This window comes from Tasmannia lanceolata, unplaced genomic scaffold (assembly GCF_043159265.1).
Source record: "Tasmannia lanceolata isolate RefF3 unplaced genomic scaffold, GAP_Taslan_0.1 ptg000020l, whole genome shotgun sequence".
In the NCBI taxonomy this organism is placed as follows: domain Eukaryota; kingdom Viridiplantae; phylum Streptophyta; class Magnoliopsida; order Canellales; family Winteraceae; genus Tasmannia; species Tasmannia lanceolata.
The window spans coordinates 25,298,121-25,322,283 of NW_027518697.1; the positions used below are offsets into that span (position 1 = coordinate 25,298,121).

A 24,163-nucleotide genomic window follows, 5' to 3' on the forward strand; every position below is an offset into this window, starting at 1 on the left:
GACACAGACAAGCACGGAACTTATTTGGCTACGTTCACTTCTTTCTGAAATTGGCTTCATTTCATCTTCTCCTTCACAGCTTTATTGTGACGACAAAGCTGCAATATACAGTGCCAGCAATCCAGTCTTCCATGAGCGCACCAAGCATATTGAAGTGGATTGTCATTTTATCCGTCAAAGAATCCAGAAAAGAGAGATTTGCACTGTGTTTACTCGGTCAGGGGAACAATTAGCTGATATGTTTACAAAGTCCTTAAATAAGTCAAAATTGAGTGATATATGTAACAAGCTAGGAATGTTTGATATCTACATTCCAGCTTGAGGGGGAGTGTTGGAATATATAACTTGCCTAAGGGCATTTAGGACTTTGTACATTCCTTTATGTTTTAGTATAAAGATATGAGTCAGGGGGAGATTACCCTAACTCATTTATCTCTCTCTCTGAACTTTCTGTTAACAAACCCTATCAAGTTATTTTCTCCTTACTGTTTCTTGTTCTCATTAAACGCATGGCATGCCACACAAAAAGTCTTTGGTCCATTATTAGTCCTCTTAGGGTCACCACTTTTTGTTGTTTGGCAAGTTTGGAGAAACTCCTTACAGTGGATCACTTGATCCATTGGGGATGGGATGTCGAATCATTGTATGATGTGCCAATCCATCGAGGAATCAATATTTCTCCTCGTTGCTTGCTCTTTTGCTTACAGCCCGTGAACTCGTTTTTGGCTCTTTTCAGTGTGATCTGGGTCATGCCTAGATTTATATCAGTGTTAAGAAACATGATAAGTGGGGATGGTGGGAGAGAGAGAGACATCAGAAGGGGGAAGTTTTGGAGAGAGACTGAGAGAAAGGGAGACAGAAATGAAGAGAGGGGTTCCCGTTTTAAAAAAAAAAGGAAAGATGGGTTTCACTTTTGGGAGAGAGAGAGAGACGTCAAAAATGAGAAGGATAAGACACAGACGTGTATGATCCAGCTTAGTGAGAGATAGAGAGACCCTTTCTATTTTTAGCTCTAAATATGCTTTTGGGTGCTGGTTGTTCAGCTCATGGTGGTAACTGTATGTTCTCTTGATAAAGTGTTCAATAATAATTCCTTGAGTAAAAAATCTTGTTATTAAACATCATATGCTTTCAGGGCCCCGCTTGGTCATGTTCATGGGATTTCCACAGTCCGCAACATGTGTATGCTGGATTACAGGTCAAACTAGTAGCTAGTTTTTCTATTTCTATATACCGAATTCATTAGTTTGCTAATGCTTTAGATTATTAATATGCTGTGTACCATAATTTCCAATATTTTCTTATTCCTTTGTGCAGAATGGCATGCTGATAGGGTTTGACTTGCGTCAAACTTCACGGCCCATGGAATCCATAAGTGGTTTGACCAGCCACCCGGTTCATACCATCCACTCTCTTGTGGATAATGGGGTCCACAGTCTACCCTATGCTGTTAGAACAATCTTAAGTGCTTCTTCAACTGGTCCATGTCAATGGAATATTGGCGTTGGAGAAAGGTTGGTCTAAATTTTATACGTGGCAAGCATTGTTTTATGCTTGTATTTTCAGTTTTTGTTTAAATAAAGGAAAAAATGCAAATATATTCAGTTTTCAGGCAGTCTAATATTTCTCCTTATTTTGTTCAATTTTCTTCTCAATGGTGCTATTAAAAGTATTTTCTTTTATTTCACATACATCTTTTGTTTAATGGTGGTTCACAACGTTTTGTGTATATTTGTTATCTTTCATTATCTCACTTGCATTGCATTCGAAATGATAGTTTTGAATGTTCCAACATCATACTATTTTTTTTTTCTATTTAAATAGTCAACAAAATTTCACTCATCCTATCCTAGACATTTTTCTCGCTATAAATTTTTACATAGTGTCTCACTTTCATTGCTCTCAATGGCTAGGCATTTTTTCCTTTCACGATGTTTTTTGAAATTTTAAATAAAAAATAAGGATAAATAGAAAAAAATAAAAAAAATTACGACAAAAATGTAGAAAAAAGATATATGTTCTATTTAGGTCTTGATTTCTATCCCTTTCATACTCTTATGCCTCCCCGTCCACTTGTGATTACAATATGGGCTTGAAGGTTCGCATGTCTAGTATGGATGTCAGGAGCCCTAAGCTGGGGATCAGGGATAGTGTGCCGAAAGTACAAAATAGGTGCATTTTCATAAGATGCAAATCATATGCTTTCCAGGTTCTTATGAAATACTCGGAAACAAACGGCCTATGACCTCAAAACTCTCTAAAATCATCAAAGGAATTATTTTAGAATAGGAAATAGGTCTTATAAGACTCCCCTCAACTTAACTGAACCTTAGTAAGGGTTTAAGCTTTAAAAAAAGGAAAAAAAATCTAAAAAAAGGGTTCATGCCCACAAAAGCAATAATTTGGAATCTTAGGCTTGTGATGGGGCATACATATGTCTTGAAAGTTTTTTTGAGACCTCCCTAACCCTGCACATATAACGTCTGGTAGGCTGAGTGATATATCTAACCAACACTATAAAGTTATACCCCACCTAGGGTCGCTTTCGTGCTAGATTTGCTATATCAGACCTTGGATCACCTGATCAATGGTTAGATCGCATTGATCGGAAATCGACGGTTCTCATTAATCCTTAAAGTGTGTTAATTCCAGTTTATCTCTAAACTTTTTTGTGTAACAAATTTTCCATGGAAAATATCTTTCCACCCATATGATTGGCTTTAGATTATTAATATGCTGTGTACCATAATTTCCAATATTTTCTTATTCCTTTGTGCAGAATGGCATGCTGATAGGGTTTGACTTGCGTCAAACTTCACGGCCCATGGAATCCATAAGTGGTTTGACCAGCCACCCGGTTCATACCATCCACTCTCTTGTGGATAATGGGGTCCACAGTCTACCCTATGCTGTTAGAACAATCTTAAGTGCTTCTTCAACTGGTCCATGTCAATGGAATATTGGCGTTGGAGAAAGGTTGGTCTAAATTTTATACGTGGCAAGCATTGTTTTATGCTTGTATTTTCAGTTTTTGTTTAAATAAAGGAAAAAATGCAAATATATTCAGTTTTCAGGCAGTCTAATATTTCTCCTTATTTTGTTCAATTTTCTTCTCAATGGTGCTATTAAAAGTATTTTCTTTTATTTCACATACATCTTTTGTTTAATGGTGGTTCACAACGTTTTGTGTATATTTGTTATCTTTCATTATCTCACTTGCATTGCATTCGAAATGATAGTTTTGAATGTTCCAACATCATACTATTTTTTTTTTCTATTTAAATAGTCAACAAAATTTCACTCATCCTATCCTAGACATTTTTCTCGCTATAAATTTTTACATAGTGTCTCACTTTCATTGCTCTCAATGGCTAGGCATTTTTTCCTTTCACGATGTTTTTTGAAATTTTAAATAAAAAATAAGGATAAATAGAAAAAAATAAAAAAAATTACGACAAAAATGTAGAAAAAAGATATATGTTCTATTTAGGTCTTGATTTCTATCCCTTTCATACTCTTATGCCTCCCCGTCCACTTGTGATTACAATATGGGCTTGAAGGTTCGCATGTCTAGTATGGATGTCAGGAGCCCTAAGCTGGGGATCAGGGATAGTGTGCCGAAAGTACAAAATAGGTGCATTTTCATAAGATGCAAATCATATGCTTTCCAGGTTCTTATGAAATACTCGGAAACAAACGGCCTATGACCTCAAAACTCTCTAAAATCATCAAAGGAATTATTTTAGAATAGGAAATAGGTCTTATAAGACTCCCCTCAACTTAACTGAACCTTAGTAAGGGTTTAAGCTTTAAAAAAAGGAAAAAAAATCTAAAAAAAGGGTTCATGCCCACAAAAGCAATAATTTGGAATCTTAGGCTTGTGATGGGGCATACATATGTCTTGAAAGTTTTTTTGAGACCTCCCTAACCCTGCACATATAACGTCTGGTAGGCTGAGTGATATATCTAACCAACACTATAAAGTTATACCCCACCTAGGGTCGCTTTCGTGCTAGATTTGCTATATCAGACCTTGGATCACCTGATCAATGGTTAGATCGCATTGATCGGAAATCGACGGTTCTCATTAATCCTTAAAGTGTGTTAATTCCAGTTTATCTCTAAACTTTTTTGTGTAACAAATTTTCCATGGAAAATATCTTTCCACCCATATGATTGGCTTTTATTTTTGGAACATTGGCTTGAAAAATCACTTAATTGGATTAAAGAAGTTTGAAATTCAAATTCTTAAAGGAGGGAAAACTAATAAGGAAAATGTGTGTGCTAGCTGTTACTTAATTAAATGACCTAAACTATGGAAACTTAGCTAAACATTAGAGATTTGAATTGCAACATTTATTTGTACCCAAAATCTCTCCCAAAAGGAGATATCATATTTCGTTCACCCCTCCCCTTGGCCCAAAAAAAATGTGTGGAGCTAGAGGGGAGAGAGAGAGAGAGATTAAGCAAGAAGGAGAGAAGGAGATTGGCTGGTTCTTCCTCGCACTTATAACTATTCAAGTACCCGTGACCCATACACTGATTTTGTGCATTCTCCTTTTCATCAGTACTATACATATAAGGTCTCTTTAATGATTTTCATGCATGTTCTTCCATTTATTTTCAGTCCGAGGTATAAGGATTTAAAAGGATTCGATACACTACGATATGCATAGAATTTATTTAATGATTTTCATGTATGTTCTTTCATTAGTTTCCAGTTCTATGTATAAGGATTTAAACAAAATTATTCAATGCCAGTACTATATGTATAGAAGTTCTTTAATGATTTTCATAAGTGTATATATTTTTATCAATAAGATTTTCATCAGTGCATACTTTCACCAAATTATTTCGTCAGTGCATATATACACGAAATGATTTTCGTAAGTGTATATATGCCCCAAAAAATTTTCATCAGTGCATATATACACCAAACGATTTTCGTCAGTGAGTTTGTGGCTCAAATGATTTTCGTCAATACCATACCACCAAATGATTTTTGTTAGTACTTATATGAGTTAAACGATTTTTCGTCATTGCATGAATGAATCCCATGATTTTCGTCAGTACCTATACTCACCGAATGATTTCCGTCAGTACCTAGTTTCATCCGTACCTATATGGATAAAGTGGTTTTCACCAGTACCTATATACAAAGGAAGCAGGATTCTTCCCTGGGAGCCTTCGATTCCCGTTTCGATTCCCGCTATGGCAACCTTGAGCAGGATTCTTCCCTGGGAGCCTTCGATTCCCGCTTTCGATTCCTGTTTTCGATTCCTGCTCTGGCAACCTTGCTATATACACCAATTGATTTCTGCCAGTACCTATATGCATTGACGAAATCATTTGTTGAAAGTGTACATTGATGAAAATTTTATTGGTAAAAATATATACACTTACGAAAATCATTAAATAACTTCTGTACATATAGTACTGACATTGAATAATTTTGTTTAAATCCTTATACATTGAACTGGAAACTAATGGAAAAACATATATGAAAATCATTAAATAAATTCTATGCCTAACGTATTGATATCGAATCCTTTTAAATCCTTACACCTCGGACTGAAAATAAATGGAAGAGCATGCATGAAAATCATTACCCTATATGTAAAGTACTGATAAAAAGGAGAATGCACAAAATCAATGTATGGCATGATTAGGGGTACGTACTTGAATAGTTATAAGTGCGAGGAAGACCCAGCCAATCTCCTTCTGGCTTAGTCTCTCTCTCTCTTTCTCCTCTCTCCACACGTTTTATTTTTTCGGTCAAGGGGAGGGTTGAATGAAATATGATCTCTCCTTTTGGGAGAGATTTTGGGTATAAATAAAGGTTGCAATTCAAATCTCTAATATTTAGCTAAGTTTCCATAGTTTAGGTCATTTAATTAGGTAAGTAAAAGGTAGTACACATCTTTTCCTTATTAGTTTTCCCTCCTTTAAGAATTTGAATTTCTTTATTCCAATTAAGTGATTTTTCAAGCCAACGTGCCAAAAATAAAAGCCAACCAATAGATTTGGATGATCCACCGAATCTTATGAGTTGGAAGATTTTCGCCCTTGGAAAATTCGTCCAACTCATATGGGTGGAAAGATATTTTCCATGGAAAGTTTGTTCCACAAAAAAATTCAGAGATAAACTTGAATTAACACAAGATTAATGAGGACCGTCAATTTCCGATCAATGCGATCTTGCGATCTAACCATTGATCGGGTGATCCACAAAGCAATCCTAAGTGGGGTAGGGCTTTACGGTGACAACTAGCTTTTCGTCCGTATTGCTTTTGATTTTGTGTTTCTTGAGTTTCCGAAGCACATCGAGCTCGGCATTCATTCCGTGCGAGAGAAGGTTCGGGCCAACATCATATGCACTCCATTTGTTCCATCTTCCTAGCAGCTGGCTGATGTCCTTACTAATGCCTTGGGTCCTTCGTTTCTTTCGGAGCCTCTCGTGAGTATCGATATCTTCCGTCTTTCCCCTTTTTGCCCTTAGCAGGTTATGTTTTTTATTCCCCTTAAGGGCTCCTTGGTCATTATTTGTTCTCATTATTAATATAAATGGGCTAGGGATCATTTGAATCCTATGCCAGCATTTCGATTGTTTTCTCCTCTTTTCTTTCTTCCTCCTCTTGTTGTTACACCCTTAAATTTCTTTTGTAACAATCATGACTTCACTGTAAGATTCTCATATTCTCATCTCTCATATTTGGGGTCACCTTCCGTCATTTCTTATATCCATCCTGTTAAGAGTAGTAGTGTAATTATATACCCATATGGGGGTATTCTTGTCATTCTCCTTGTAACCCTAATTTCACCCATATATATATGTATGTATATATATATATATATATATATATATATATATATATGTATGTATGTATGTATGTATGTATGTATGCATGTATGTATATGAGAGAAGCGTTCCTGCGCTGTAGCGCAACTAACTTATCTAGGGGTGCAAGTTTGGCCCTGTCAGCCTTGACCTGCCCTGAGCCCGAACAGGGTCAGGGCTGGATTTTTCAACCCTGAGGGCGGGTCAGGGTTCATTTTTTTAGACCCTGACTCAGGTCGGGTCGGGTTCTAGGATAATGCCTCGGGTACCGCGACCCGGCCCGACCCTAAGTTTTCTATTATAGAATTGAACCATCTGTGCATGTTTCTTTTGCTAATGTTTTCTATTATCTTGGATTGATGTTTCTTTAGATTATTATTATTAATTGTCTCTGTTGCTCGTCATGTTGTTGAATTCATAGTCTTATTTTGTTCCCTTTCTCTGTTTATTGGTCATTTTGTTCTATATGATAAGTGGCTGCTTTATTTTTGGCACTCTTAACAGGTATTTGCACTAGGGTCAATTAGGGCTGGCCCGGCCCAATCAGGGCGGGCCAGGGCCAGCACTGAAGCCTGTAGGGCGGGCAATGGGTTGAGGTTTTTTGGCCCTGAATCAGGGTCAGGGCCGAGATAATGGGTTCCAGGGTTGCGCTAGGGTTTTGAAAAACCCGACCCAACCCGACCCTGTTGCTGCCCTAAACTTATTTGTGTTGTAGTGTTTAAAAAGCCTCCCATTCGCTCGTGTTTGTGGGTCCCCTTAATAAGAAAAAGTTATCGACTTTAACTTTCATAACCTAATAATAGGGTTTCTCCGTAACGCCTTCTCCACGCACGAAAGCTTCTCCCTGTTCGTCCTTTTCTGGTTCTCTACTCCACACAACGTCAAGCATTTTTTCCATGGTTTCTCCGTAATGCCTTCTCTACACGGCTTCAAGTTTAGTTTGGTTTTTTTTTCTTTCGGTGAATCCCTAAACTCAATCCGAAGCCCAAAATCCGAACCTTGTTCTTGGGAGGCACAAATCTAGGGTTTCTATTCGATTATGGAAACCCTAGAACTTGGATCTGTTCGATTTGCGTTTCTATGGAAACCCAGATTTGGCTGCTGTTTGGATACAAGGATGACCACGTTTCTATTCGATTAGGGTTTTATTGAAACCCAGATTTGGCTGCTGTTTGGATACAAGGATTTTATAAAATTTAGAAGATGGGTTCTCTTTGGTTGCTGGTTGTATACAAGGATTCTATTGAAACCCAAATCTGCAGTTTTAAAATCCTGGATTACTTGTGTATAGATAATTTCCATGTTCTGTTCACTGAGAGTATAAGGCACATGTTCTGTTGACTGGGGATCACTTACAAATTTTCATGTTCTGTTCATTGGCATTTTCTAACGCTCCAAAAAGAGAGAGAGAGAGAGAGTTAAAAAGTTAAAAAGGATACGTATGTCATTTGTTTTCGCTAAGTGAAACATAGGGGGACTCAACTGTCTTTTTAAAAAACTTATTAAAGTTAAAACGTAAAAGGGGGACCCGCTATTAGAACCAATTGAAAGCAACATATTCATTACAGCGCAGGAACGTTTTGCTCTATATATATATATATATATATATATATATATATATATATGAGGAAAAGGATTGTACGCTCGAGCGTACCAAGCTTATGGTACGCTCGAATGCCCAATCACATGGGTTCCACATTGTTTGTGGTGATCCAAAGCATTCATTTGCAAGGCCGTATCATAGATAGGGTGTGTACCAAAAATCAGCTCCATTGAATCATCCTAACCCCTCCAAAAGTGGAGGGCAAAAATGGGCAGATTTGTGGTCTGTCCATTTTTCCCTCCACAAATGGATGGGTTAGGATGATCCTATGGAGCTGATTTTTGGTACACACCCCATCTATGTAAGGGCCTTTCAAATGAATGCTTTGGATCATCCTAACAAAGTGGGCCCACATGTGATTGGGCATACCATAAGCTTGGTACGCTCGAGCGGACAATCCTTTTCCTATATATATATATATATATATATATATATATATATATATATATATATATATATATATATATATATATATATTGTATGAGGGAGAGAAGCTAACTCTCACATTCTTATCCTAAGTTCTTCTCCATCAACATGGTATCAGAGCCTTAGGGTTACTATGCCCTAGGGACCACACTTGGGGGGGGAGGGGGGGGGGGGCATCACCACTTCCCATACAAGCCGCCACCCACTAGTCCCTCTTCATTCTCACAAATCCACTGCCACCCACTAGTCCCTCTCCATTCTCGCAAATCCACCGCTACCCACTGGTCCCCCATTCTCGTATCTGCGCAACCCTCTTATTCTGCAAATCCATATTCCACAGCCCTCTTTTGAGCATTCTTTGTATTCCACATTCTTTGTATTGTGTAACCCTCACCCTCATATTTTCCAAATTTGTGCAATCCACCGGAAATCAGTTTTGCGCACCCTCTTTTGCGCAACCTCGAAAACCCACCCCAAACCCACTCTCCATCCCATATTTCTCAACCCCTCCATCCCCATAACCACTGCCACTGGAAGTCGCCCATCCCAATCCCCAAAACCACAACCCAAACCCAAAATCCTAAAACCCTAATCCAAACCCCAATCCCATAACCACCGCCACTGGAAGTCGCCCATCCCAAACCCCAAAACCCAAAACTCAGAACCCTAACCCAAAATCCCAAACTCCTAATCCAACATCTAATCTCAACCCTAAATCACCTTCCCTTTCTGTGACCTATGTTTCTGTTCCTCGTTCGGTTGCAGAGGTGTGAGCTCATCCTGGTTGGCGAGCTGCGTGCTCTTCGGTCTAATAAACACTTGGTAGTTGGATACTGTAACGACCCAAAACCGGATTGGGCCGCTACTTAAAAGAAACACATAATCCATACATAAACCTATAGTAAATTTAACATAACTTTTTTTACAACATGAGAATCAACTAAGTACCATTGCAATTAATTTAAATACCATCAATAATGAAATCATCTACCACATCTCAAAATAAAATATCCATCCCTTCCATTTGGGACATTTTAAACTACTATCTCAAATAAAAATTTCAACAAGAAACATAAGGAAGATAAAGTATACTTGAAGAAACGATGTCCAATAAAGTGTACCTAAATAAACGATGTCCAATAAAGTCTACTAAAAAAACGATGTCCAATAAAGTCTACTAAAGATGATGATGATTGTCATCACATTATTCATTAATCCTCCACTCTGCGTATATATATATCTAAATGTCCCTATTCGTGTTTGTCTCCGTCATCCAATGTTGTGAAACCTGTAGGGTGGATTTTAGGGGTTAGTTCAACGAACTAAGTAGATTTATTTCAGAGCTAAATGCACACAATTAAACAACTTTTGAGTTTAAAGGCATACAATTCGATTCAATAGTGATCATGAGGTAACAGTTATATTGATTGTCGCATGGGGAAATAGTAATAAAGAAACATACCACAATATCTAGAAATGTGAAACAAAGCATACAACATTTCTCCTTTAGAAGCTTACGTTGTTATTTATCATTTTAATGAATGAGACAATTTCCCCAAGGTAATCCAGCTCCAAATAATTCGTTACCCCGCCTCTAATACATTCCACTTCCCTCGTCTATAGGCAGTGGGCATGAAGGACTTTCTTCGGCGTGCTTAATGACCACTCCGCCTCTTGACATCCTGGTCTAAGATAATGCATTTACCACCAGAAGGTGCGTTAAAACCCATGGCGGCTCAGAATTTCGTTATTCCTCCGAATCCTCCGTCCAATCCACCAAATCATATTATTCAATGCCATTTATTTATTGCCAATTTTCCTGGTATACCATCCATTTTCAGTACCTCAAGTTATTTATTAGCAATTTCCTTCCTTCCAAAGTATTTTCCTTTAACAAGGAATCATAGTATTCCATTATTTGTGAGCATTAGTATGTCATTATTTATGGCATCATCATTAAATCGATTAGCATGCTATTAATATGGCAAAACAAGAGTGAAATACATATCATTTAGCAGCAGTTATCCTACAAATCATTATCATGAATCACTAAAAACCTTCATGGCATACATTTAAATCAATCATTGTCCAAGAGTGTAAGTTTAGAGTACCGTCACCTACCTTATCAACTTGGAATTAGAGGTCAGAAATCCTCTATGTCAGAATAGATTGTGCTACCAAATCTGAAATAGGCATCACGTACCCGCTCTAAGTTTCTCATTAAATCGGAATTTAATTCCGATCTTAGCATTACAAGTTTCTCATTCAATTATAATTTAACTCTTACCCTAGGACAATTAGAGAGTCATTTATCCCTAGGTTGTGTTCCTTTAATTCAGTTCTCTAAATATTTCAATTTAATACATCCTATATATATATATATATGAGAACATTTCCTACACACATGTGTAGGTAAGTTACCTACACACTAGCTTAAAATACAGTGGGGGCCCACATTGTTTGGGTGATCCAAACCATTCATTTGAATGGTCCTCACAGAGATAGGGTGTCCACAAAAAATCAGATCCATAGGATCATCCCAACCCTACGATTTGTGGAGGTAAAATGGACGTGTATAAACCTTCACAAATTAGTCCATTTTTTGCCTCCATAGTTTGAATGGTTGGGATGATCCTATGGATCTGATTTTTTGTGGACACCCTATCTATGTGAGGACCATTCAAATGAATGGTTTGGATCACCCAAACAATGTGGGCCCCCACTGTATTTTAAGCTAGTGTGTAGGTAACTTACCTACACAAGTGTGTAGGAAATGTTTTCTCTCTCTCTCTCTCTCTCTCTCTATATATATATATATATATATATATGAGGAAAGTGTTGGTGAGCTTAAGCTCACCAAACTTATGGTGCGCTTAAGCTCCCAATCACATGGGTCCCACATTTTCTGTGGTGATCCAAACCATTCATTTGCAAGGCCCTATCACAGATAGAGTGTGTACCAAAAATCAGCTCGATAGGATCATCCTAACCCCTCATTTGTGAAGGGCAAAAATGGACAGATTTGTGGACAAACAATGTCTGTCCATTTTGACCACCACAAATGGATGGGTTAGGATGATCCTATGGAGCTGATTTTTGGTACACACCCCATCTCTATAAGGGCCTTTCAAATGAATGCTTTGGATCATCCTAACAAAGTGGGCACCCATGTGATTGGGCGCTTAAGCGCACCATAAGTTTGGTGAGCTTAAGCTCAGCAACACTTTCCTCTCTCTCTCTCTCTCTCTCTCTCTATATATATATATATATATATATATATATATATATATATATATATACACACACACATACATACACACATGTACATATACCCGAATAAAAATCATGATAGGTGTTGTTTTGAAAGTCAGTCCAAATAACTATTATACCACACATGCATGAATTGTTTTTAAGGAAAACAAGTGTTTGTCTGTATATATATATATATATATATATATATATATATATATATAGAGGAAAATGATTGTACGCTCGAGCGTACCAAGCTTATGGTACGCTCGAGTGCCCAATCACATGTGGGCCCACTTTGTTAGGATGATCCAAAGCATTCATTTGAAAGGCCCTTACATAGATGGGGTGTGTACCAAAAATCAGCTCCATAGGATCATCCTAACCCATCCATTTGTGGAGGTCAAAATGGACAGACACCGTTTGTCCACAAATCTGCCCATTTTTGCCCTCCACTTTTGGAGGGGTTAGGATGATCCTATGGAGCTGATTTTTGGTACACACCCCATCTATGTGAGGGCCTTTCAAATGAATGCTTTGGATCATCCTAACAAAGTGAGCCCACATGTGATTGGGCACTCGAGCGTACCATAAGCTTGGTACACTCGAGCGTACAATCCTTTTCCTCATATATATATATGTATGGTTATTTTTGTTCAATATCAATTTATACCATGATAAATCTAGGTTGCAAGATGATGTTCCTTTAAAAATCAGATTATACTAATAATGTTTATAATATATATATATATATATATATATATATATATATATATATAGAGAGAGAGAGAGAGAGAGGAAAGTGTTGGTGAGCTTAAGCTCACCAAACTTATGGTGCGCTTAAGCGCCCAATCACATGGGGGCCCACTTTGTTAGGATGATCCAAAGCATTCACTTGAAAGGCCCTTACATAGATGGGGTGTGTACCAAAAATCAACTCCATAGGATCATCCTAGCCCATCCATTTGTGGAGGTCAAAATGGACAGACATTGTTTGTCCACAAATCTGCCCATTTTTGTCCTCCACAAATGGAGGGGTTAGGATGATCCTATGGAACTGATTTTTGGTACACACCCTATCTATGATAGGGCCTTGCAAATGAATGGTTTGGATCACCACAGAAAATGTGGGACCCATGTGATTGTGTGCTTAAGCGCACCATAAGTTTGGTGAGCTTAAGCTCACCAACAACTTCCTCATATTTATATATAGAGAGAGATCTTTTCCCTTCAAGATTTGATCTTATGTGTGAAACTTAGAGAGTATGTAGTTGTTTCTTTCGAAACAAACCTTATGCTTGTCTATAAATCATTTATGATGGTTTTCTCCTTAAAAAAAAATTCATATATATATATATATATATATATATATATAAAGGAAAGTGTTTCCGAGCTCGAGCTCAGATCAGCTTATCTGAGCTCGAGCTCAAAAACTCATGTGGGCCCACATTTTTGGGGTGATCCAAAGCATTCATTTGGAAGGCCCTTACATGGATAGGATGTGTACCAAAAATCAGGTCCATGGGATCATCCTAACCCATCCAAAAGTGGAGGGAAAATTGGACAGATATTGTTTTTGACGCTCGAGCTCAGAAACACTTTAATATATATATATATATATATATATATATATATATATATATATATATATATATTACATCTATCGTATATATGAACTGATTTTGAAGGGCAAGCAATTGTATTTATCATACATATCATGCATGTGGATGAATTTTAAAAGAAACTAATTCTCTAGATCCTAACCATCATACGTGTTAACTGTTTTCGACAGTAAATAATTATCTACACAATATATATCACACGCATGGACTCCTTTTGAAAGAAATTCATTATGTACCTCATAATCATAAATATATCAACTGATTTTGAAAGATCCTAATCATTTCATATCACACACATCGTTTAAGACATGTGTGGGCTGATTTTTGAAAAAACATAATTTTTATACCAAAGAATCCACAAGCGTGGACTGTTTTGAAGAGAATTAATATTTTATGGCCAATAAAATCCACGCACGAACTGATTTGAAAGCAAAACAATGACCAATGCCTTACCAATTTACACGCATGAACTGATTCGAAAGAAAAGTAATTTCTTAGACCTTATGATAACTGATTTTGGATTAAAAAATCATTTTATATGACTTACAGATCATGCGTATGATCTTGTTTAGAGAGAACAAATCACAAATATTGATTTATCAATCATAGAATTCGTTACAAACAAATAAAATACTCGTGCGAAATTTACATATTACGTATAATACTTGATTTCGAAGAAAACAATCATAAGTAACTCATATTTCATTCGTAAGATCTATTTTGAAAGAAATTTATCATATATTTCGTATTTTCTTTGCTTGGATCACTTTTAAAGATTTTTAAACATTAGGGTTTTGATTCAAGAAGAAAAACAATCAATAGATCATAAAAACTTCACAAAACTTGCATGAATGCGTTTAGGGTTTGAAAAGAGCCAAAAATCTTCTTCTTCTCCTCTTCTTTTCCTTCTCTTTTTTCTTTTTTTCCCTTCCCTTTCTTTCTCTCTCTCCCTCGGTTTGGCGTGCTCACAATTGGGCGTGAGAGAGGCTACGATATGTATTTTTACCCTTTTTTTTCTTTCTTTGTTTATTGTTCACAATTGGATTCCCAATATGACTCAAAAGCTTTAATTGGTTGCTAAAATTTCTCAAATCTACTTGATCTTATCTAAAAGGTAAGTTAGCTATGTTAAAAAAGAATGAAAGTAAAGTAAAATAGGTGGTCCCACAAAGTTTCACGCACAACTCAAAAAATTGGGTGTTGTGTGCACGACTTCTCTCCTAATAGGGATCGTGAATCCCTAAAAACTCTCACAAATTCTATTTTTTTCCTCCTCCCTTCTTTATTTCATTAATTAATTAGTTTTCTTGTTGTATTTAAGGTATTTTCAATCCTTATCTTTTGTGAAATTAAAGAAATTTCTAGATTTTTGGGTTTTAAATATAAAGAAAGTGGGCCCACACTCCCAATGGGAGTGTTCGCAAATTTTTCCTCCACCTTTTCATTTATTCTACGTTCTTTTAAATTTATTTTTCCATGGAAAATGATTTCTAAGAGAAGTTTTATAACCCAATTTCACTTAGTGTATTAATTTCCTACTTTATGATTATAAATATGGGGTTTTAAAATATGTAGTCGTTATCGATACCCCCTCCTAGTGCTCAGGCTGTGGGTTGGTGGTGGGTGTTTACAGTGAAAAACCTACCGGATGGGACAGTTGAAAGGCTAAAGGCACGATTGGTAGCTAAGGGGTATACACATACATTTGTTGTTAATTACACGGAAACATTCTCCCTTGTGACTTAAATCCCATCGGTTCGAGTTCTGATCTCTCTTGCTGTTAACACGTGTTGGCAACTCTTTCAGTTGGATGTTAAGAATGGCTTCTTGCATGATGATCTGCAGGAAGAGGTCTTGACGGAGCAACCTCCTGGGTATGTTGCTCACGGGGAGATGAGCCATGTAGTTTGTCAGTTGAGTAAGGCCCTATATGGCCTTAAGCAGTCTCCTCACACTTTATTTGGGGTATACACATACATTTGATGTTAATTACACGGAAACATTCTCCCTTGTGGCTTAAATCCCATCGGTTCGAGTTCTGATCTCTCTTGCTGTTAACACGTGTTGGCAACTCTTTCAGTTGGATGTTAAGAATGCCTTCTTGCATGGTGATCTGCAGGAAGAGGTCTTCATGGAGCAACCTCCTGGGCATGTTGCTCACGAGGAGATGAGCCATGCAGTCTGTCAGTTGAGTAAGGCGCTATATGGCCTTAAGCAGTCTCCTCACACTTTAGTTGGGAGATTCAGTAGGGCAGTCGTGCGATTTGGTATGACACAGTATGTTGTTGACCATTCTGTGTTCAGTTCTTAGTTTAAGGATGGTCGTATCTTTCTGGTTGTTTAAGTAAATGATATCATTATCACTTGGAGCGACAATGCAGGTATATAGAGACTGAAGGATTTCCTTCAGAAAGAATTCTGCATCGAAGACCTTTGACGCCTTAGGTACTTCTTTGGGATAGAGGTAGCTTATTCATGTGGGGGACTATCTTTATCACAAAGAAAGCATGCACATGATATATTGGAAGAGACGGGCCTTCTGGGAGTGAAGCCAGCTGAGGTACCAATGGATCCCAATGTCAAGCTTCTTCCTGATCAGGGGGAGTTTCTAGAGGATCCAGGAAGATATAGACATCTAGTTGGGAAACTGATCTACCTCACTGTGACTCGTCCAAACATTTCATTTGCAGTCAGTGTGGATAGTCAGTTCATGAGCTCATCGCATACTTCTCATTGGTCAGCAATCACCCAGATTGTGAGATATCTGAAGAAAGCTCCCTGTAAAAGATTGTTTTTTTTAGAAAGCATAATCGCAAGAGGATTGAGGGGTTTACAGGTGTTGAAAAGCAAACAGAACGTCTACTACTGGTTACTGTGCTTTTTATTGGAGGTAATTTGGTTTAGTGGAAAAGTAAGAAGCAGAATGTAGTAGCTATGTCAAGTGCAGGGGCAGAATATAGAACCATGGCCCATACAAGTGGCGAGTTGATTTGGTTGAGATCTTTTATGTCAGAGTGGGTGTCCTTCCTCATCACCCGCCTCACTACATTATGATAACAATGCAGTCGTTCATATCTGAAAATCCGATATAGGGGGTCCCAAGTTGAATTTGAAATGGCAACTATGAGGAGGGAGAATACGGTTGTTTAAGAAAACTAGAATTTACCAATTTGAAAAAACTTAAACCGATTAAGAGATCAAAAACAATATTTTAAGCATACGAGTTAAATCTAACTAGACCTGGCAAACGGGCGGGCCGGGCCGGATTTGACCCGGCCCGTACGGGTCCGGGTCAAAGTGACCCGAAAAATTCTACGGGTCATTGACATTGGACCCGCACCCGGCCCGTACGGGCCGGGTCGACCCGCGGGTCACCCGGATTTTTGACGTATTTTTTAAGAGTTTTTTTTTTATTTAGGGATTTGCTAGCCACCTTCTCCTGGGCTATTTTTCGGCTTGTAGCCCCTCCTTTGCTGCAAAGATTGGGTGAAGTACGGTCTGGGGCAAAGGTTGCTAGCAACAAAAGAATAAAGAGAAGTAATCATTACGGATTTTTGAAATATTCTCAGAATTTCTAAGTTTGAAATGAAAAATTACTGTAAAAAGGTCAAAAGTAAAAAAATTACATATAAAATATGACAATTACCGAGAAAACTACGGAAAAAAGTAAAAAAACCGTCTTTTGCACTTTTTTACGGGCACCCGCGGGTCCACCCGACCCGGCCCACTTTTGACGGGCCGGGTGGACCCGCGGGTCAATTTCTAACGGGTCACCAACAGGTGACCCGGACCCGTAAATTTACGTGCGGGCCGGGTGGACCCGCGGGTCCGGGTCACTTTTTGCCAGGTCTAGGTGCAATGCAAATGAAAGAGCAAAGAGATAGAAAGAGTGCACCCGAGATTTAAAGTGGTTCGGTCCTCAAACCCGAGGCCTACTCCACTCCACCAACCAAACCCGTTGATGGCTTCACTATTTGATCTTCTTAACCTTGGCGAAGATCGGTGCCAATTACAATTGCTTTAACCTTGGTGGCAATCCTCACCACGGAGAAAAAAGGGCTCCGCTTCTCCGAATACTCGCCCGAATACAAATCTTGAAAGATGAAAGAAAGAACTAAAAAATCCCTTCACAAGGGTTACAAAAGATGTACAATTGAGAGCCTATGATCCAAATCCTAGAGTTGGTGATGAGAGGCACAATTGAAGCTTGATTCACTCTTGGGTATTCAAATGAAGTTTAAGAGTGTTAGAATTGATAGTTTGTATGTTTAGAACACCCATATTTATAGGAAAAACAAAATATGACCGTTCAGTGGCATTACGGTAATTCCAGCAAAATTCCAAACGGCTCTTTTTCAGACCGTTGGAGTGTTCTCGGAGTTCCGAGAATAATTCTCGGAGTTCCGAGAATTCTCGGAGTTCCGAGAAAAACTCTCGGAGTTCCGAGAAGCCTATGCAGAGCAGATTTTCAATTCTGTTTTTGGGCTTCCAGTTCTCAACCAAGATGGGATTGCTATGAGGGTTCCAAGGTGTTGGAACTCCACAAATACAATCACTTGTTTATTTAGGGTGTGTGAGATTACTTTAATTATGCCTCTAAAAACCTAATCTAGGTTTGGATCAATTACATTAAAAAATGGTCTTCAATATTAATTTCTTCATGTCTTCAAGTCTTCATGACTTCTTGCTTGATGACTTTGGCCTTCCAATTAGTGGTCCAATGTGGGCTTCTTGGCCTTCAATCCAAGCATCCTTGATCTTACTTTATCAAGATCTACAACTTAGACAAACAAACACATTAGTGATAAATGATCACTTGTGTATTGGAATCATCAAAACAAGATGGGAATGCCAAGGTAAAAACCATTGGGCTTACAATCTCCCCCTTTTTTATGATGACAAGCACAAGAGATTTACAAATCAAAGCATATACTCTTTTCACATTTTTCTTACACTAGAGACTTTACTCTAGATTCTTCTCCCCCTTTGTCATCAACAAAAAGAAGGGGTAAGAAAAACAAGGGTTTAAAATTTACAATTTTAAAGCTCCCCCTTTTTCAAAGAAAAATTCAATTTTAACTCCCCCTAGTTAAAATAATTTTACAATACTAGAGGGGTTATCAGACAAAACATACAAATGAAATATATTCAATTTTAAGTTCAAAAACCCCTAATCTACACAATATGAATATCATCATATGGGGGTTTTGGGAACCCAAGATTTCTTGGTCCCACATCTAGCCCTACTCTTGGATGCACATTGGAATTGGTAATGACCATTCATTCCACAAAAATGGCATCTAACAAGAGGGTTAGATACACTAGTCCTATCATGATAAGCATGTTGAGGTCTAAGACTAGTTTTACTTAGGATTATGTCAATAATTTTATTTCCATTTAGAAATCCATGTAAACATAATCTAAGTCTTTCATTTTCATTATGAAGATGGGATGATTGAACTAAAAGCTCATTTCTTTCATCTTCATAAGAATTGGAGGAGCTTGCCATATTTTGAAATTTTAAAAGTTGGCAAGTTTTCTCATCCAAGCTACCCTTAAGGGTATTAATCTCAAGTTTATGATTTTCAAGTGTAACTTGTTCTTGAGATATGGAAGAAGATAAATCACTTTTCAAAAATTCAAGTTCTTTTTCTAACTTTAAAATGGATTTTTTAAGAACTTTGTTTTTGGAAATTTGGGTATGCAAGGTTTCACATAATTCATCATAAGGTATGCTATCACTTTTACTACTAGATGAAGAATATGAGGGGTTAGAGTTTACCTCAACTTCATGGGCGAATGTCATGAAGCAAAGATCATCTTTTTTATTTTCTTCCCCTTCACTTGAGCTTTTGCCCGATGTGCTTAACGCATCCCAACCGGCGGCAAGAGCCTTATGCTTCTTCCAATCCTTCTTACCCTTGTACTTAGAGGAAGTTGATTTTAGAAGTGGACAATCCGGTCTTTTGTGTCCTATCTTCCTGCAATTGAAGCATCTTAAGGCTCCATCAACATCACTTTCTTCTTTCTTTTTCTTATCTTTCTTATGCTTCTTTCTCCACAAGCTCTTGAATCTTCGTAAAGCTTCTTCTTCGTCACTATCCGCTTCACTTGATGAGTCTTCCTTGGAAGCCTTGAGTGCTAGGGATCTAAATTCCCTCTCCTTCTCCTTTGGCTTCTTTTCCTCTTGTCGGCTAGTAAGGAGCATCTCATGGGTGATGAGAGATCCTACAAGCTCCTCTATGGTTAGCGTCTTGAGATTTTTTGACTCTTGAATCGCGGTCACCTTTGGATCCCAATGGGGAGGAAGAGACCTAAGTAACTTACTCACAAGCTCATCGTTAGGATAAGATTTACCAAGATTAGCTAGTTCGTTAGAAATAATAGAAAAACGAGTATACATTTCCGAAATACTCTCGTTTGGACTCATTCTAAACATTTCATACTTGCTCTTTAACAAGTTTATTTTGGAATCCTTGACTTGTGATGTTCCCTCATGGGTAGTTGCAAGGGTATCCCAAATAGTCTTGGCGGAATCAAAAAGAGCAACTCTATTAAACTCCTCGGTAGCTAAGGCACAAAACAAGGAATTTATGGCTTTGTAGTTCAAATTAGCTTGCCTTTTCTCTACCACATTCCATTCTTCAAAAGGATTGGAAGGTACATTGTATCCATTTTCAACAATGTACCAAAGTTCCACATCTATCGAAAGAAGATAGATGCGCATCCTTGTTTTCCAATGTCCATAGTTTGACCCATTGAAGAAAGGAGGTCTAGTTGTGGAATGGCCTTCCGGAAGTCCGGTTCCAATTTGGTGTGCCATTTCACAATTAGAAGTTGCCAAATAAAATCTTTCCCTAGTTAGATTTTGAAATAACTTTCACAAAAATTTTAAAATCTTTTAAGAGCCAAGGCTCTGATACCAAGTGAAAATCCGATATAGGGGGTCCCAAGTTGAATTAGAAATGGCAACTATGAGGAGGGAGAATACGGTTGTTTAAGAAAACTAGAATTTACCAATTTGAAAAAACTTAAACCGATTAAGAGATCAAAAACAATATTTTAAGCATACAAGTTAAATCTAATGGTGCAATGCAAATGAAAGAGCAAAGAGATAGAAAGAGTGCACCCGAGATTTAAAGTGGTTCGGTCCTCAAACCCGAGGCCTACTCCACTCCACCAACCAAACCCGTTGATGGCTTCACTATTTGATCTTCTTAACCTTGGCGAAGATCGGTGCCAATTACAATTGCTTTAACCTTGGTGGCAATCCTCACCACGGAGAAAAAAGGGCTCCGCTTCTCCGAATACTCGCCCGAATACAAATCTTGAAAGATGAAAGAAAGAACTAAAAAATCCCTTCACAAGGGTTACAAAAGATGTACAATTGAGAGCCTATGATCCAAATCCTAGAGTTGGTGATGAGAGGCACAATTGAAGCTTGATTCACTCTTGGGTATTCAAATGAAGTTTAAGAGTGTTAGGATTGATAGTTTGTATGTTTAGAACACCCATATTTATAGGAAAAACAAAATATGACCGTTCAGTGGCATTACGGTAATTCCAGCAAAATTCCAAACGGCTCTTTTTCAGACCGTTGGAGTGTTCTCGGAGTTCCGAGAAAAAATCTCGGAGTTCCGAGAAGCCTCACAGAAATTGGAAAAAGTCTACTGGACCATTTCTCGGAGTTCCGAGAATAATTCTCGGAGTTCCGAGAATTCTCGGAGTTCCGAGAAAAACTCTCGGAGTTCCGAGAAGCCTATGCAGAGCAGATTTTCAATTCTGTTTTTGGGCTTCCAGTTCTCAACCAAGATGGGATTGCTATGAGGGTTCCAAGGTGTTGGAACTCCACAAATACAATCACTTGTTTATTTAGGGTGTGTGAGATTATTTTAATTATGCCTCTAAAAACCTAATCTAGGTTTGGATCAATTACATTAAAAAATGGTCTTCAATATTAATTTCTTCATGTCTTCAAGTCTTCATGACTTCTTGCTTGATGACTTTGGCCTTCCAATTAGTGGTCCAATGTGGGCTTCTTGGCCTTCAATCCAAGCATCCTTGATCTTACTTTATCAAGATCTACAACTTAGACAAACAAACACATTAGTGATAAATGATCACTTGTGTATTGGAATCATCAAAACAAGATGGGAATGCCAAGGTAAAAACCATTGGGCTTACAATATCACATTGAATCCAGTCCATGAGAGGACAAATCACATAGAGGTGGACTGTCACTTTTTTCAGTCTAAGAATTCAAAAAGGGGAGATTACATAGTTTCACAAGATCAAATGATCGTATAGCTAGCATGTTCACTGGACTTCTAAGTAGAACAAAGTTGAGTGACATGTGTACCAAGTTAGGGATGTATGATATATACACTCCAGCTTGAGGGGGAGTGTTAAGAGTAGTGGTGTAATTATATACCCATATGGGGGTATTCTTGTCATTCTACTCGTAACCCTATTTTCACTTATATATATATATATATATTATGGGCTTACTGTTCCTGCGCTCAAGCACAGATAAGCTTATCTGCGCTTGAGTGCAAAAAACACGGTGAGCCCACATTTTTAGGGTTATCCAAAGCATTCATTTGGAAGGCCCTTACCTAGATAGGGTGTCCACAAAAAATCAGATCCATAGGATAATCCTAACCCATCCAAAAGTGGAGGGAATCTCATTTTTTATCTCCACTTTTGGATGGGCTGATTTTTGGTACACACCCTATCTTTGCAAGGGCCTTCCAAATGAATGCTTTGGATCACCCTAAAAATGTGGGCCCACATGATTTCTTTGCACTCGAGCGCAAATAAGCTATCTCCACTCGAGCGCAGGAACACACACACACACACATATATGTATATATATATATATATATATATATATATATATATATATATATATATATATGAAAGTGTATTGGTTTTAATGATTATTCCATAAGAAATTATTTTCGCTTGAAGTAAATCAGTCTGAATGTATATTGATTTTCTAAAGTTGGATCATGCCTAAAAAACAATTCACCAAGCAGTTTTGTGACGAATCCATATCAGACCTGGGTATGTAGTTAGATGGCTTACCATGGAGTACAGATCATTACTGTCAGATTGGATAGATCAAACCATCTAGATGGTTATAATATGAAAAGATGCTTATTGGGGGAAGATCCAAATCGGATTACATAAATGGATGTCAGTAATGATCTGTACTCCATGGTAAGCCATCTAACTACATACCCAGGTCTGATATGGATTGGTCACAAAACTGCTTGGTGAATTGTTTTTTAGGCATGATCCAACTTTAGAAAATCAATATACATTCAGACTGATTTACTTCAAGCGAAAATAATTTCTTATGGAATAATCATTAAAACCAATACACTTTCATGATCAAAATGCCCTTAAAAACTGCTTCCAGAACACACAATATTGATCCAAACAAAATCAATCCACTGCCATAGCAATCACTATAAAAAAGATTCTATGATGTGGAATTCCCCTTTGAAAAATTTCTCTTATGAAGTGACCAGATTGGAATACCCCAGATCTGTCGTTTCGAATTTTAGAAACTTGAGGTTTTTAAATATCCATAATATCTCTTTGAACAGTCCTGACATTTAGGGAAAAAATTGTTTTAAATACATTATAAATAATAACCTTCATCCACTAATCATCAATTAAGTCAGATCTGCTCTAGGATGTGCCGTGCAACTGATCATGTAATGAGGGTGTGAACCCCTTTATGGGGCATATCCTATTTTATTCAGTTAAAAGACATATTTCATAATGTCATAAATGCCCGTATGAACTTAAATGACATGAATAAATGACAAACACAGCATATAAGCCACACTGTATTTTTTTAAGAAGGTATAAGCCACACTATAAATCCTGCAGAAACTGGCCTATTGTCTTCTATTCTTGTGTTGCGATGCTATTGCCATAATAAAGTGTTAACTCTGATTAGGAAAACTGGTTCATTGTTTCTACTTTATCGAATAGAATATGCTGATTTTCAGCTACCTAATGAAACATCTGAGAACTTCTAGTAAGAATTTTAGAAATTCAATTTGATGAAAACAATCTGTCTAGAATTTGCTTTTGGCAACTACGGGAGCTTAAAAGTATTGATATTAGTTGTTCCAATGAATTAGTAGTTTTCCACTTATTAGGGTCCACATTTTCTGGTTTGTTGGACCAGATAAGTTTATCTGATCCGTCGACCAGAAAGGAGTGGGGCCCATGTTTTTTGGGTGATCTAAACGATTCATTTGATGGCCCCTGACATAGATAGGGTGTGCCCAAAAAATCATCTCCATAGGATCATCCTTACCCTTCGATTTGTGCAGGTTGAAAATGGACAGATCAATGGAGGTTTAAAACCGTCCATTTAAACCTCCACAGAACAACGGTTAGAAT

The 24,163-nt window shown here is 37.6% G+C and overlaps 2 protein-coding genes across 5 annotated transcripts in view; both read left to right on the forward strand.

The window, feature by feature from the left end:
• Positions 1 to 2,906, forward strand: part of LOC143854547 (uncharacterized) — a 41,770-nt gene extending 38,864 nt beyond the window's left edge. For 2 of the 4 annotated variants that reach the window (XM_077364571.1, XM_077364572.1), the window contains exons 12-14: positions 1,136 to 1,198; positions 1,318 to 1,514; positions 2,780 to 2,906. In XM_077364571.1, coding sequence (XP_077220686.1) covers positions 1,136 to 1,198; positions 1,318 to 1,514; positions 2,780 to 2,792 — 273 coding nt within the window. In that variant the 3' untranslated portion in view covers positions 2,793 to 2,906. Of the gene's footprint in view, positions 1 to 1,135; positions 1,199 to 1,317; positions 1,515 to 2,779 lie in introns of those variants that run through there. The other 2 variants (XR_013237542.1, XM_077364573.1) reach the window with 2 other exon arrangements.
• LOC143854548 (uncharacterized) overlaps positions 2,790 to 24,163 on the forward strand; it is a 36,859-nt gene continuing 15,485 nt past the window's right edge. The window contains exon 1 of the mRNA XM_077364574.1: positions 2,790 to 2,976. Coding sequence (XP_077220689.1) covers positions 2,825 to 2,976 — 152 coding nt within the window. The 5' untranslated portion in view covers positions 2,790 to 2,824. The remainder of the gene's footprint in view (positions 2,977 to 24,163) is intronic.